At 41.2% G+C, this 13,685-nt stretch overlaps 1 protein-coding gene across 1 annotated transcript in view; it reads right to left on the bottom strand.

Moving 5' to 3' along the window:
- LOC115107505 (fibronectin type III domain-containing protein 1-like) overlaps positions 1–13,685 on the bottom strand; it is an 84,395-nt gene that overhangs the window by 24,636 nt on the left and 46,074 nt on the right. The window contains exons 16-17 of the mRNA XM_065008915.1: positions 13,161–13,307; positions 7,495–7,731 (exon numbers count right to left, since the gene is read on the bottom strand). Coding sequence (XP_064864987.1) covers positions 7,495–7,731; positions 13,161–13,307 — 384 coding nt within the window. The remainder of the gene's footprint in view (positions 1–7,494; positions 7,732–13,160; positions 13,308–13,685) is intronic.

Raw genomic sequence — 13,685 nt, 5'->3', positions numbered from 1 at the left:
ATGGCAAGAATAGCTCAAATAAGCAAAGAGAAATGACAGTCATCCTTACTTTAAGACATGAAGGCAAGTCAATGTCAAGAACTTTTAAAGTTTCTTCAAGTGCAGCCGCAAAAGCTATCAAGCGCTATGGTGAAACTGGCTCTCATGAGGACCGCCACAGCAAAGGAAGACCTAGAGTTATCTCTGCTGCAGAGGATAAGAAATTACAGCACCTTTGATAGCAGCCCAAATAAATGCATCACAGAGTTCAAGTAACAGACACATCTCAACATCAACTGTTCAGAGGAGACTGTGTGAATCAGGTCTTCATGTTTGAATTGCTGCAAAGACACCACTACTAAAGGACACCAATAATAATAAGAGACTTGCTTGACCCAAGAAACACAAGCAATGGACATTAGACCGGTGGAAATCTGTCCTTGGTCTGATGAATCCAAATGATAGATTTTTGGTTCCAACCGCCGTGTCTTTGTGAGACGCGGAGTAGGTGAATGGATGATCTCCGCATGTGTGGTTCCCACCATTAAGTTTTGCACCGTAAAGTTTTTGCAGGTGTGATGGTGTTGCGGGTGCTCTGCTGGTGACACTGTCAGTAATTTATTTAGAATTCAAGGTACGCTTAACCAGCATAGCTACCACAGCATTCTGCACTGATATGCCATCCCATCTGGTTTGCGCTTAGTGGGACTATAATTTGTTTTTCAACAGAACACTGACCCAAAACACACCTCCTGGCTGTGTAAGGGCTATTTGACCAAGAAGGAGAGTGATGGAGTGCTGCATCAGATGACCTGGCCTCCACAATCACCTGACCTCAACCCAATTGAGATGGTTTGGGATGAGTTGGACCGCAGAGTGCAGGAAAAGCAACCAACAAGTACTCAGCATATGTGGGAACTCCTGCAAGACTGTTGGAAAAGCATTCCAGGTGACTACCTCATGAAGCTGGTTGAGAGAATGCCAAGAGTGTGTACAGCTGTTATCAAGGCAAAGTGTGGCTACTTTTAAGTATTTCAAATATCAAGTATATTTTGATTTGTTTAACACTTTTTTGGTTACTACTTGGTTACTGCTTGATTCCATATGTGTTATTTCATAGTTGTGATGTCTTCACGATCAATCTATTTTACTTCACAGATCGATACCGTTCTAATGTGATCGCAGATCCCCATGGTAGATACATAAATGTCAGTGGTAGGCTGCTCAATACGAACGTACTTCTCGTTAATATTTATGCTCCTAATTGGGACAATGGTGATTTAAAAAAAAACGATTTTCTCTACACTCCCAGATATGTCTTCCCATATGTTCATCTTAGGTGGTGACTTTAACTGTTGGTTAGACCCACATTTGGATCGATCCTCCACTAAACCTACCACCTTATCAACCTCACCTAGAGTTGTCCGAACCTTTATGTCTGAATTCGCAGTCTCAGATCCTTGAAGAATGTTTAATCTATCTGGAAAAGCATACTCTTTTTTTCTCAACGGTTCACCACCCTTTTACGTGCATAGACTACTTCCTTGTAGATGACAGGCTTCTCCATTCCATATCTTCATGTTCATATAATCCAATTGTTTTATCTGACCACGCCCCTGTTACTATGGAAGCAGTCTTTCAAACTGTTGACAATCTGTGAGTGACCGCCTTGGCGGCTCAATACTCAACTGCTCGGGAATGAACACTTTGTCAATTTTGTTTTGAGTCAAATCGACTTTCATGATCACAAATAGAACCCCAAACATCTCTGCGTCTACTCTTTGGGAAACTTTGAAAGCTTATATCAGAGGTGAAATTATTTCCTGCACCACACTTGAGAACAAACTGAATAAGGATAGGCTATCTATGTTAACACGCTGTATTGCCCAATTAGATTACATTTATGCCGTTTCACATTCTCCGGCTATTTATTTGGAACGTTTAACTTTGCAAGCAGAATTTGACACAATATTACCAGACCATGTTACTGAACTACTTATCAAGTCTAGGTGCACTTACTATGAACAAGGAGATAAAGCCAGTAAATTATTAGCTCACAAGTTACGTCAACCATCATCATCATTTTAGATTCCTAAAATTTGTACATCGTCTGGGATATCATTAGACCCTAGGGGGATCAATGATGAGTTCAAGAGATTTTACCAGTCTCTATATACTTCTGAAAGTAATGTGGATGCATCGGAATTGGAGGATTTCTTCCACTCACTTGCTGTGCCTTCGGTCAGACGGGATTTGGTTTAAAAAAATTAGAGCATGGGTGGGTCAGGTGTTCCATTCCTCATTTCAGAGTAAGGCAAGAAGTTGAAGAATTGTCGAATGCTGTCAAATCCCTTTAATCTGGGAGAAGCTCAGGGCCTGATGGCTACTCAGCAGAGTTTTATAAAAAGTTTATCTCCAAAATAGCCCCTATTCTAATTGAAATGTACAATGAAGCATTTGTAAATGGTGCTCTCCCACAGACTCTCACTCAGGCAACCATTTGTAAATGGTGCTCTCCCACAGACTCTCACTCAGGCAACCATTTGTAAATGGTGCTCTCCCACAGATTCTCACTCAGGCAACCATTTGTAAATGGTGCTCTCCCACAGACTCTCACTCAGGCAACCATTTGTAAATGGTGCTCTCCCACAGATTCTCACTCAGGCAACCATTTATAAATGGTGCTCTCCCACAGATTCTCACTCAGGCAACCATTTGTCTTATTCTTAAAAAAACAAAGACCCTCTTGACTGTGTATCATACCGTACAATTAACCTGCTAAATTTTGACTATAAAAATCTAGCCAAACTTCTGTCAACGCGTCTGGAAACAGTCCTCCCATCAATTATCTCTCCGGATTTATTAAAAATAGACACTCATTTTTCAATCTTCAACGATGATTTAATATTATATATAATCCTTCTGTCGCCAATACCTCTGAAGCCATTATATCCCTGGATGCGGAGAAAGCGTTTGACCGGGTGGAATGGAAATACCTTTTTTTACGCTCTAAATAAATTCGGCTTTGGCTCCAAATCCATGACTTGGATAAGACTTCTGTACTCATCCCCTCAAGCCTCTGTCAGGACTAATAACACTCAATCAGATTGCTTCCCTTTGCAACGATCAACACGCCAGGGTTGCCCTTTAAGTCCATTACTGTTTACCCTCGCCATAGAACCACTTGCAATTCGCTTCGCTCCAACCCCCTCATCAAAGGTATAGTCAGATACGGACACAAACAAAAACTGTCTCTATATGCAGAGGATTTATTATTATACACATCCAACCTTTCTGCCTCTGTTCCTGCTGCCCTTGCCACTTTCGCATCCTTCGATCACTTATTAGGGTAAAAACTGAATCTCAGTAAAAGCGAATTGATGCAGCTTAATATGGCCGCATAAAATTCCCCTTTACATAACTTGCTATTTAAAATTGCTCACAGTAGATATATTTATCTCGAGGTACATGTCACAATCAGATTTGAAAACATTTTTCATGCCAACTTTGCTCCTCTTTCAACCTGTACTAAGGACGATTTGGAACGCTGTTCTATGCTACACCTCTCCTTAGTCGCAATAATTAATGATATTAAAATGAATACTCTCCCTAAATTCTTATATCTCTATTAGTGCCTTCAGATTTTTCTTCCCAATACATTTTTCAAAAAGATCGATGGCCTAATACTGCCCTTTATATGGGACAAAAAGCACCCCAGGATACAAAAACAGCCTTTGCAGAGGCCCAAACCAGACGGCGGTCTAGCTCTACCAGATTTCAGATTCTATTATTGGGCCGCTAACATTAGGATCATTCAGAGAGATATTCCCAACCCCAATTTGGCTCGAGATGGAGGTCGCCTCATCTATACCGGCAGCATTGTCTTCCCTCGCTCACTCCTCCGTTACAGACCCTTACTCCTCCTTCACCAAAAATATATGTGTCAAAACAACATTGAAGATTTGGAATCAATTTCGGCGCCACTTTGGGTTCCAGACAACCTCTTCTTTGGATCCGGTGGCCTCAAATCCAGCTTTTCCCCCATCTATGGTTGATGGTGCTTTCTCAACATAGTCTAGTATCGGGAATTAAAAGATTCAGGGATCTGTATATTAACAATACATTTAGTACGTTTGAACAATTATCAGCTAAATTCTGTCTCCCCAGAAATAATTTCTTTAGGTTCTTACAAGTCCGGAGTTATGTCCACAGCAAAGATCAAGGATTCCCCACCTTTCCTGGTGAAACACAGTTTGACACATTTCGTATCCCACTTTCTACTCTGAAAGGCACCTCGTCAATAATCTATAGTCAAATTTGCTCACAGCAAACCATCTCATTAAACAATATTAAATCCTCATGGGAGGAGGAACTGGGTGAGGAAATATCTGATGAACTATGGGAAGGGGCACTCAAAAGGGTACATAGCAAACTCATTCATAGCATTCATAGCAAACATAGCAAACTCATTCATAGGGCCCACTGGACCAAAGCAAGATTATTCTAAATTTACAAGGATGTGAACCCTAATTGTGTACGATGTAATCAGTCTCCTGCTAATCATGCACACATATTTTGGTGTTGCACATCTCTTGTTGGTTTCTGGAAAGACATCTTTAACACACTCTCAGAATTAAGCGGCACACAGATCTAGCCAGACCCTTTTATTGCACTATTTGGGGTTTCCTTACCCACAATACAACTGACCAAAATGAATAAGGATGTAATTGCCTGTGTCACTTTGTTAGCGAGACGATTAATGTTACATAGATGGAAATCCTCTGCACCTCCTACTCATACTCTTTGGATTAAATCCATTTTGAATTTGAAAAAAATTTGAAAAAAATTGAAAAAAGTTGAAAAAAATTAAACACACACTCAATGGGTCTGTAGACAAATTCTATGCAATATGGGCTCCCTTCTTTTCTTATATTTTCTTATGGGGCGGCAGCCTAGTGGTTAGAGCTTTGGACTAGTAACCAAAAGGTTGCAAGTTCATATCCCCGAGCTGACAAGGTACAAATCTGTCGTTCTGCCCCTGAACAGGCAGTTAACCCACACTCTTAATTCTGAGTGTGTTAAAGATGTCTTTCCAGAAACCAACCTAGGCCGTCATTGAAACTAAGAATTTGTTCTTAACTGACTTGCCTAGTTAAATAAAGGTAAAATAAAAATGTTAAACAACTACATTTTCCTGCAGTTCCAGAGTGATGTATATTTACATATTAGTGATGTAAGAGGCCTGGTGCATACACAACATCTCGGATGTTAAGGATTGTATTATCTGTGCTTGTTGACCTATAACAACTGTATCAATGTATATATATTTTTTTCTCTTGTTTTTTAAATTTTTTGGTATTTGTATGTTTTTATGTCTGTCTCTCTCTCTGTTTTGCTGTATTGTTGTTTTTGATGTGTTGAGTTGTTTTATTTTACTACCAAATAACTTACAAGTTTCTTTTGTAAATGCTGGTGTTGAAAATTCAATAAACAAAGTTACATTTTTAATTTTTTTATTATTAACATTGACCATCTAATACTCAAATCATAGTGTAAAAGCAGGTGAGCTGGTTCTACACTTTTTGACAATTTTCTGGTGTTGTGTGGTGAAAAACTGAGCGTGTTGAGCATAACACATCAACCCTGTTACCCATAGATAGACAGGCTAGAAATGTTTTACCAATTGACATTACTATTTTGAATCTTGTATTCAAATGCCCCTTCCTGTTGCACACAACAAGCTTCAACTCCCCCGGTCACAAGATGATTCATGGCTGATTTAACTAGTTATTTCTGTTCAATTTTTCCCAGATGTGGTAAATTCCCGCTTCCCACTTGGTTATGAACACACCATAACACCGCTAACCATACACTGTAGAGCCATATAATACCACTCATTGGAAGGACAAAGCCTAGACCTCCACGTTGACATATTGTGGAGCATTGTACAATGTATAATTTGTTAAAATCGATAAAAACGATTATACATTATTATTTATTTTTTTACAGCCTAGCGCCCGTGATACTAGAGGCACGTACTAGTCACACTTTTTATTACATTTTTTAAGAGGGGAAAATGTGTTTTTTATCAAGTTGAACTTGTACTCTTTATGACAGAATGTTAAAATTCGGTGACATCCAACAGATTTGTTTTTTTACTCACCATCACAATTTAAATGACATATCACTGGCAGTTTTGGCTTGGTGACCCAAACAATTGTCTCCATTGATCAATATGTAAAGAGTAATTTAAGAAGGCGAATTAGGAACCCCTTTGGCCACCCTGTAGATAGATGTCATAGCCATGCCTTTCTGGAATATTGTCAGGCATAACAAACAGTACATGCATTTGAGGAAATGTATGTACATGTATCTCTGGAATACATTTTAAGGCACTACATCCATTTTTAGCAAAGACGTTAAATACTGTATATTGAAATGAGAGAGAGATCGAAATAGTGGGAAAGAGAGAGAAAGTGGTGCAGGTCTGCGATACTATGTGGTTTAGACATCAGAGAATGGCCCAGCCCACTCCAGGACTAGGAGCTTCTGTTGGCGAGCCAAAGGTAACACACAGCTTCTCTCTGGATGACTGAACCCATGTCTCTGACTGAAGCACTGTTCACAAGTCACACTCATTACAGACTGGATCCCTCGATCTATCAAATATAGTTTTACAGTACTCAAAACTCGGTTACTGACGTCGAAAACATTGGGGGTTGGGTGACTCCCTAAAATCTAACGAGCAGCTGACTAGTTAGTGTCACACCCTGATCTGTTTCACCTGTCTTTGTGATTGTCTCCACCCCCCCTCCAGGTGTCGCCCAGCTTCCCCATTATCCCCTGTGTATTTATACCTGTGTTCTCTGTTTGTCTGTGGCCAGATTGTTTTGTTTCGTCTATCATACCAGTGGTTTTCCCTCTGCTCTTGTCTCACGAGTGTTCCTGTTTCCTAGTTTCCCCGTTGTTGACCATGCTGCCTGCCCTGACCCTGAGCCTACCTGCCCTGACCCTGAGCCTGCCTACCATCCTGAACCTTTGCCCCACCAATCTAGATTACTGACCTCTGCCTGCCCTTGACCTGTTCTTTTGCCTGCCCCTGTTCGAATAATAAACTTTGTTATTTCGACACTGTCTGCACCTGTGTCTTACCTTAAACGTGATAATTCGATTATGTCTGCTGACCTGCTACGATCCTTTGAAAACCATAACAAATGGGTCAGGATAGAAAAGTTGAAGTCAGACATAGGCTACCTTTACAGAGGCATCCCATTTCTGATATATTTTCCACTAATATGTCTTTTGATCAATCACATCAGATCTTTTTAAGAGCTGATCTGATTTGTCAAAAGACTAATTAGTGAAAAAAGATCAGAATAATTACAGCATAAGTGCACACTAACTGCTTGAAGCACTGACAGAATACTCTTCGCACCTCTCACATTGTATCTACAGTACACCCCACTATGTGGCCAAGCTTGCTAGTCACCCTGCGTGACATTGTGGTCCACTCACCTGACACCATGTCATCCTTCAGTGGGATGGCCCAGTCCAGGATGACGAATGAGTGACAGCCTTCCATGGCGACCACCGTGATGTTGTGGGGCTTGTTTTTGGGCGGCTGTTTCTGATTAGTAGCCAGGCTGTCTTTCTTGAGCAGGTTTTCCAGGACGTCCACCTGTAGGTATTCCAGAGCCTCCGTCAGCGAGCACGGAGCGCCCGGATCCTTCTGGATGAAGTTCACATACGGAGCTGGAGAGAGGGATGGCAGGGAGGGATGGGAAAGCAGCAAGATGGTTGATCAATTGTGTACAATCTTTGCTGGGTTTATACACCAACCAAGAAACCCCTTGGGAGAGCACAATGTTTTCTTCGGTCTACATTTTCACTGAACAATAAAATAATTATGTTGAAGAGGCAGTGCAGCTAAATACATGTTTAAAAAAAAAAGACATTTCCACACTATGAGGTTGAAATTGTGAAAATTATGATCATGCCTAATCTGTTCAGGTGGGATGGAGTTTTTGGCCCAGATCATGACATCACAATCTGATGTGATCATTCTGACCAATGACCAGTCATCTTTTATTTGCTTATGTATCCTACTACTTTGAAGGTGTAGGCGGGGTAGGCTCTAGATTCTAAATGACCCTATTCGCCAATAAGGGTTGTGTATATAAATATACCGCCTTCAAATTTGCATCGACAGGCCCACACACGATCAGACTGAGCATTTCCATGGCAAAAGGGCACTCAGGAAAATAATTTAATTTGGAGTTATTTTTATGACATGATGATTTTTATGACATGATGATTTATTCAACACACAGTGATGATTTAAAATGATTTAATTAAAAAGACTGCATAGAGGTTTTAATACAAGAAGGCAATGTTTTAACATCTGCTGGTGGGCAATAAAGTGTCATATTACAATCTATTCCGTTTATAACTGAGTCTACTAGGGTTCCCTCTATCAGGAGTTCAGGAGAAGTCAGAGTGGGTGATCTTGCGTAGCATAACAGGTCGTGTGAGACCCCTGGTCCCATTCTTCTTCCCCATTGGGTGATTTTCTGTCTGTATTTCTGTTGTTCTTCGTGTCCGAGGGAGCTACTGTAGTGCCAGTTGGATCCATACACAGCTGTGAACACTTCCAGAACTCCCAGAATTCTCAGTATGATTGGGATGGGAATGGGAATTTGGCTGGACTCAGTCCAACCCCACCACACGACTCGGGACAGGCAACTGTAGCCAACAGACACTGTCCAACAGGGCTACAAGGTTTCTACTCTCCTTTTTTAAAGAATACAATAGATTTGAGAACGTTTCAACTACATCTAATAATGTCCTTACAGCTACATATCTGGACACTGATGTATGTGTCTGTCTGCGTATGTTCTTTTCTAGATGTATACATGTGTCACGACTTCTGCCGAAGTCATTGCCTCTCCTTGTTCGGGCGGTGCTCGGCGTTCGACGTCACCGGTCTTCTAGCCATCATTGATCCATTTTTCATTTTGCATTGGTTTTGTCTTATCTTCCCACACACCTGTTTTCAATCCCATTCATTACCTGTTGTGTATTTAACTCTCTGTTTCCGCTCATGTCTTTGTCAGAGATTGTTTATTGTCAGTGTAGTGTTTTTGTTGTATAGGTGCGCGACGGGTCTTCGTACCCATATTTGTTTATGTTCTTTTCCTGTTTAGTGTTATGGAGCATGTTACTAGGACATTATTAAAAGACTCCATTTTACACTCCGTTTGACTCTCCTGCGCCTGACTTCCCTGCCACCTATACACATATGCCTGACAACATGTGTCTGTTTCCACATGGAATCTTACTTTTGAGATATTGTGTCTTCTATAGTGTTTCTATATCTATCTTTTGATTTACTACATTCTGAGGAAGTAGATATAGTGCTCTTAACCCTTTCCTTTATGTTCCGGAACAGTTTGGAATCACTAAAATACTATTTCATGTAATTTTCCACCATGACCCGTCATCTACTTTCCTAAGTATGGGTCTCAAACTTGTAAAACATGTAATTTAAAAGAAAACAAAAAAGTTGACCTGGTAGCGACATCCATAATGTTCTGGTTCAATTTTACCCGCAATTTGACCCCTGCAATTTGATCTTGACCTTGGTCTATATAACCTTTGAACGGTTTGTCCTAGAAACAAGCTGATTTCACATACTGTAGACCTATATCTTATATCACATACTGTAGATATAAGTTCATGTATAATCTCCCTATGTCCTAAAAATGTATGTAGTAATTTGATGGATTTACGAATTTGGTACAGTATTCAAACATTTGACTTAACATTTTCAGCTACTTAACATTCTCAGCTACTGGAAAATACATTTTGAGAGGTTAAAATCATATATTTATTAAATTGACCCGGAACATAAACGGTGTAGGCCAAATCAAACATAAGGGAAAGGATAACTTTATACTTTTCTTCCCTTTTGTAACCCTCCATTGACTTACATCATACGCTCTATACGAGTCTTCAGATAACATGTGTCGGCCTGTAAAGAGGAACCCAATACCCTTTGTCTGGCGCCAGTACAGTTGACTGACACGATTGGTCAATTGAGTTAGCATGGTCAAACCCCCTCCAGATAGAGGAATGGTGGACGTGTCAGAAAGCTGGCTGCTGTGTTGGATCTGATATATTAAACTCGTAAATATGAGAGAGTAGGTCTCCTTGTTTGGCCGTCTGGGACCTCTTCTCCTCTCACTGCTGATATCAGCGGGTTTCATATTTTTTCATTATTTCACTGTTATTCTTACTCTATTTCATTCTGTCTTAGGATTTCTATAATAGATGTAATGAGCATCAGATGTGTTTGCTGTGCGTCCGCCGGCCTCGGCTCACAGGATAGTTTAGCTGGATTAGATGACCTGGTTCAGGGGCCAATGTTGTAACAACATTTTAATAATATGGTAATTAAAGAAGACATTCATCCAATGCTGTCAACACATAAGCCTACACCATTTTCAGTACACATGCCTCTGGTGTTTTAAGCATCGTGCACCAGCCAAACAATTGGAACCAATTCTGTTCCAATTGGTGGTACTGCCCAACTCAGGGATGAGCAATAATTCCGTCTCGAGGGCCACATCGGGATTGCAAAATTAAGCAGAGGGTTCCACAGATTTTTTTGCAGACCGATTTGTTCGTCAAAAGAAATTTGCGGGCCAGAATAAGGGCAGTTATTTGAAAATGTTATAATGGACCTATTCTACATCATTTCTATCTATTTTAAACGTTGAAGAGTGACCTGTTTGTAATAATGTTTTTACACAAACCTCCCCCAGGCCGGATTGAATGGGCTCGTGGGCCAGATCCGTTTGGGCTCGCAGGCCGGATCCGCCGGTCTAACCGGTAGCCTTGCTTCAAAGGCTGTCCAATATCACTGACACATTTCGAACTCAGGTCCTCATAGTGAACAATACCAGTTAACACTGCTGTTACTGAGACCCGTCGGTTAGCGTACTGTCCAACTATGCCACGCCAACACATTCACATGGGAGATGTGAGTGGCGCTCTCTGATGGCTCAGCAGGAATGTACACATCATCATTAGGAGCCCAACAACCACCGAGAGGCTCCTTCATGAGAGACAGTAGGAGGGAGGGAAGGAGAGAGAGAGAGAGGGTGATGGGGAATCAGAGATGTTGGTTTTATTCCTGTTCAGTGTGTGGGGGTTTCAGTCTGTTTTTCCAGCGATAGGAGTGGATGTGGATAAAGCAGACAGAGGAAGAGACAGACGAGGCCAAAGCAAGCACTTTAGAATGGTAAAGAGACAGCAGGATGCTTCAAGAGCAACTGAACGTAGTAAGCAACTTCTCCTTTTGGAAACAGCTTACGTAGCATTGATATGAGTCAGAAACATTTATTCTAGTTTCAAAATTGACTACAAAGTGCAAATTTTGGTCATACAGTCAGTCTCGTCCAAAACAGATTTGCGAGATATTTAGGAAAAAATGGCATGTCACGGAATGAAAGGCTTTCTTTGGGTTGGGTTTATTTCAATCCTGCCCACATGCCCACAGCTGGCAGTACCCAAGTAATCATTAAAATGGCTCACAGCTGCATGCGACCTGATCGTAATGCTCAGGGACCATCCGTAAATTACACAATGTACATGGGAATTTTTTTTTAAATGTCAATGCCCTAAAAACCTTAAACCAACTATAACTTGTAGAAATGCATATAAAAATATTGAAAGCATTTAATGAGACAACTAAAAGGTGTGCAACATGAACATATTGTCTCATTTACATTGTGAAATGTATTGATGTTCCCTAACTAGCCCCACAGTTAGGCTATGCAAAGCCAATTCAACTTTGCCACTGTCGCCCATGTCATGTGGACCCTGAACTGTCAAGACCCTGGCCCTTACAATGCGAGTGGCATTGGGAAAAGTACAAAGGCCTACAGTGCAACCATTAGTTCTACCAACAACATTCTCAACTAACTCCGTTGTCTCCAAATCTCTAACCTGTCATAGTGACACTTTACACACAGACCCAGTCCCATGTATCATGTACACCATGACCAGAGAAGGGGGTTCCTCCTTGCAGATGCAAGTTTAGCAACCCTAGTGTGCCTTTGTTCCAGCCCAGCACTAACACTAATCATGCTCTTCAATCTAGACCAAGGACCTGGATTAGTTCAATCAGCTGTGTTAGTATTGGGCTGGAACAAAACCCAGCAAACAATGCAGACAGCTTTCCAGGACCATGATTGACCGTCAATCTCTGCAAGAGAGGGTCACGGAGGGGTGAAACAACATTAGAGGTCATTTCAGGATATCATCTGTTAGCTGAAAGAAGATACAACTCTGATGGTTCTGCCAGACCAATGGAAAGATGGCACTCCCTCACCTAAAGGGTTTTCCTTGGCCCAGGGGTAATCATGTAAATATAGGCGCTAGTCAAGAACTGTGAATGTATTTATGATGTGCGACTGAACGAGCCAAGATATAGAGAGCCAGAGTTCATTTCTCCTCCGTGAAAGAAAACTGAACACACACCAAATAGGACTATAATTATTTATAAGGCTGAGACACACGTGTTGCATACAAGCGCACGCACAAACACACACACACACACACACACACACACACACACACACACACACTTAAAATGCGAGCACGCTCACTCAATCAAACACAAACGCATGCAGGTGTTTCAGCTGGATGCCTGGATGAACATTATTTATGTTACGAAAAAAAACGGCCTTTCTCTTTGGCATTTAGAGGGACTTCACAGAAGCTTCCCCCCATTATTATTATTATTTTTTTTAATCACTCACTACTGTATGATTGAAGAGGTTAAGCTCTGTTTAAACTGAGATCCATCATATAGATAAGGGTAATGGGGTGTGATGACAGTGTTAAGTTCGAAACAGTAAAGTCTAAATCCACAGATGACAAGGCTAAGCTCTTAGACAGTGATGCTGAAATAACCGCAAGTGGTATGTTACATCAACGTAGGGGAGAGATAGATAGTTTGTCAAACTCAAACACAAACAGCTCAAACACACTTACAAGCACACACCCACGTGCATGTGAGGTGCATTCACCCAATCAGGCACACATACATGCAAGCAAGCATGCTCCCACACATTGCACATACTACTGTTGTCACTTTTCTCCATACCGTAGCCTACCTGTGAAGCGTTTCTTCCCGGTGAGGTCGAACTCATTGGAGGGGCTATTGTTGAAGGGCCTGGTGTCTGGTTCAGGGGTGGGGTGGTCTGTCGTAGTGGTGGTGGGGGGCAGCGTGGGGGGCCGCGTGGTCTGCCACAACAACTCATCTAGGAAAAAGGGACACAAACTAAATCCAAATACCACTGAATTTAGTCTGTGTGACATTTTGCATGTAGCACTAGACTTTTGTAATTGGCATGTAAATAAGCATGCAATAGCTCTTGAAATGAGTGTGATATCATTGGAAATGACCTTGATGTTTTTTTCCTTTTAAAAGGCAAGTTCTTCATGTGTAATGTTTTGCTGCCAATATCTTTCCATTCCTGAGGCACCGGCTTTTGAACATCATGCCCGTTTCGCAGTAGATTACTGTAATGTTCATGGTTCTGAGCCTAACAAATGTGTAAGGATTAAGTCAGTGAAGTCATTCAAATCAATGAGTTACTTCCAGCAGCACCAGGCGTTCTGGCCTGTGGCGTGCCAAC

The sequence above is a fragment of the Oncorhynchus nerka genome, linkage group LG24 (genome assembly GCF_034236695.1).
Source record: "Oncorhynchus nerka isolate Pitt River linkage group LG24, Oner_Uvic_2.0, whole genome shotgun sequence".
Taxonomy (NCBI): Eukaryota; Metazoa; Chordata; class Actinopteri; order Salmoniformes; family Salmonidae; genus Oncorhynchus; species Oncorhynchus nerka.
This window is presented reverse-complemented; position numbering and strand designations above follow the sequence as displayed.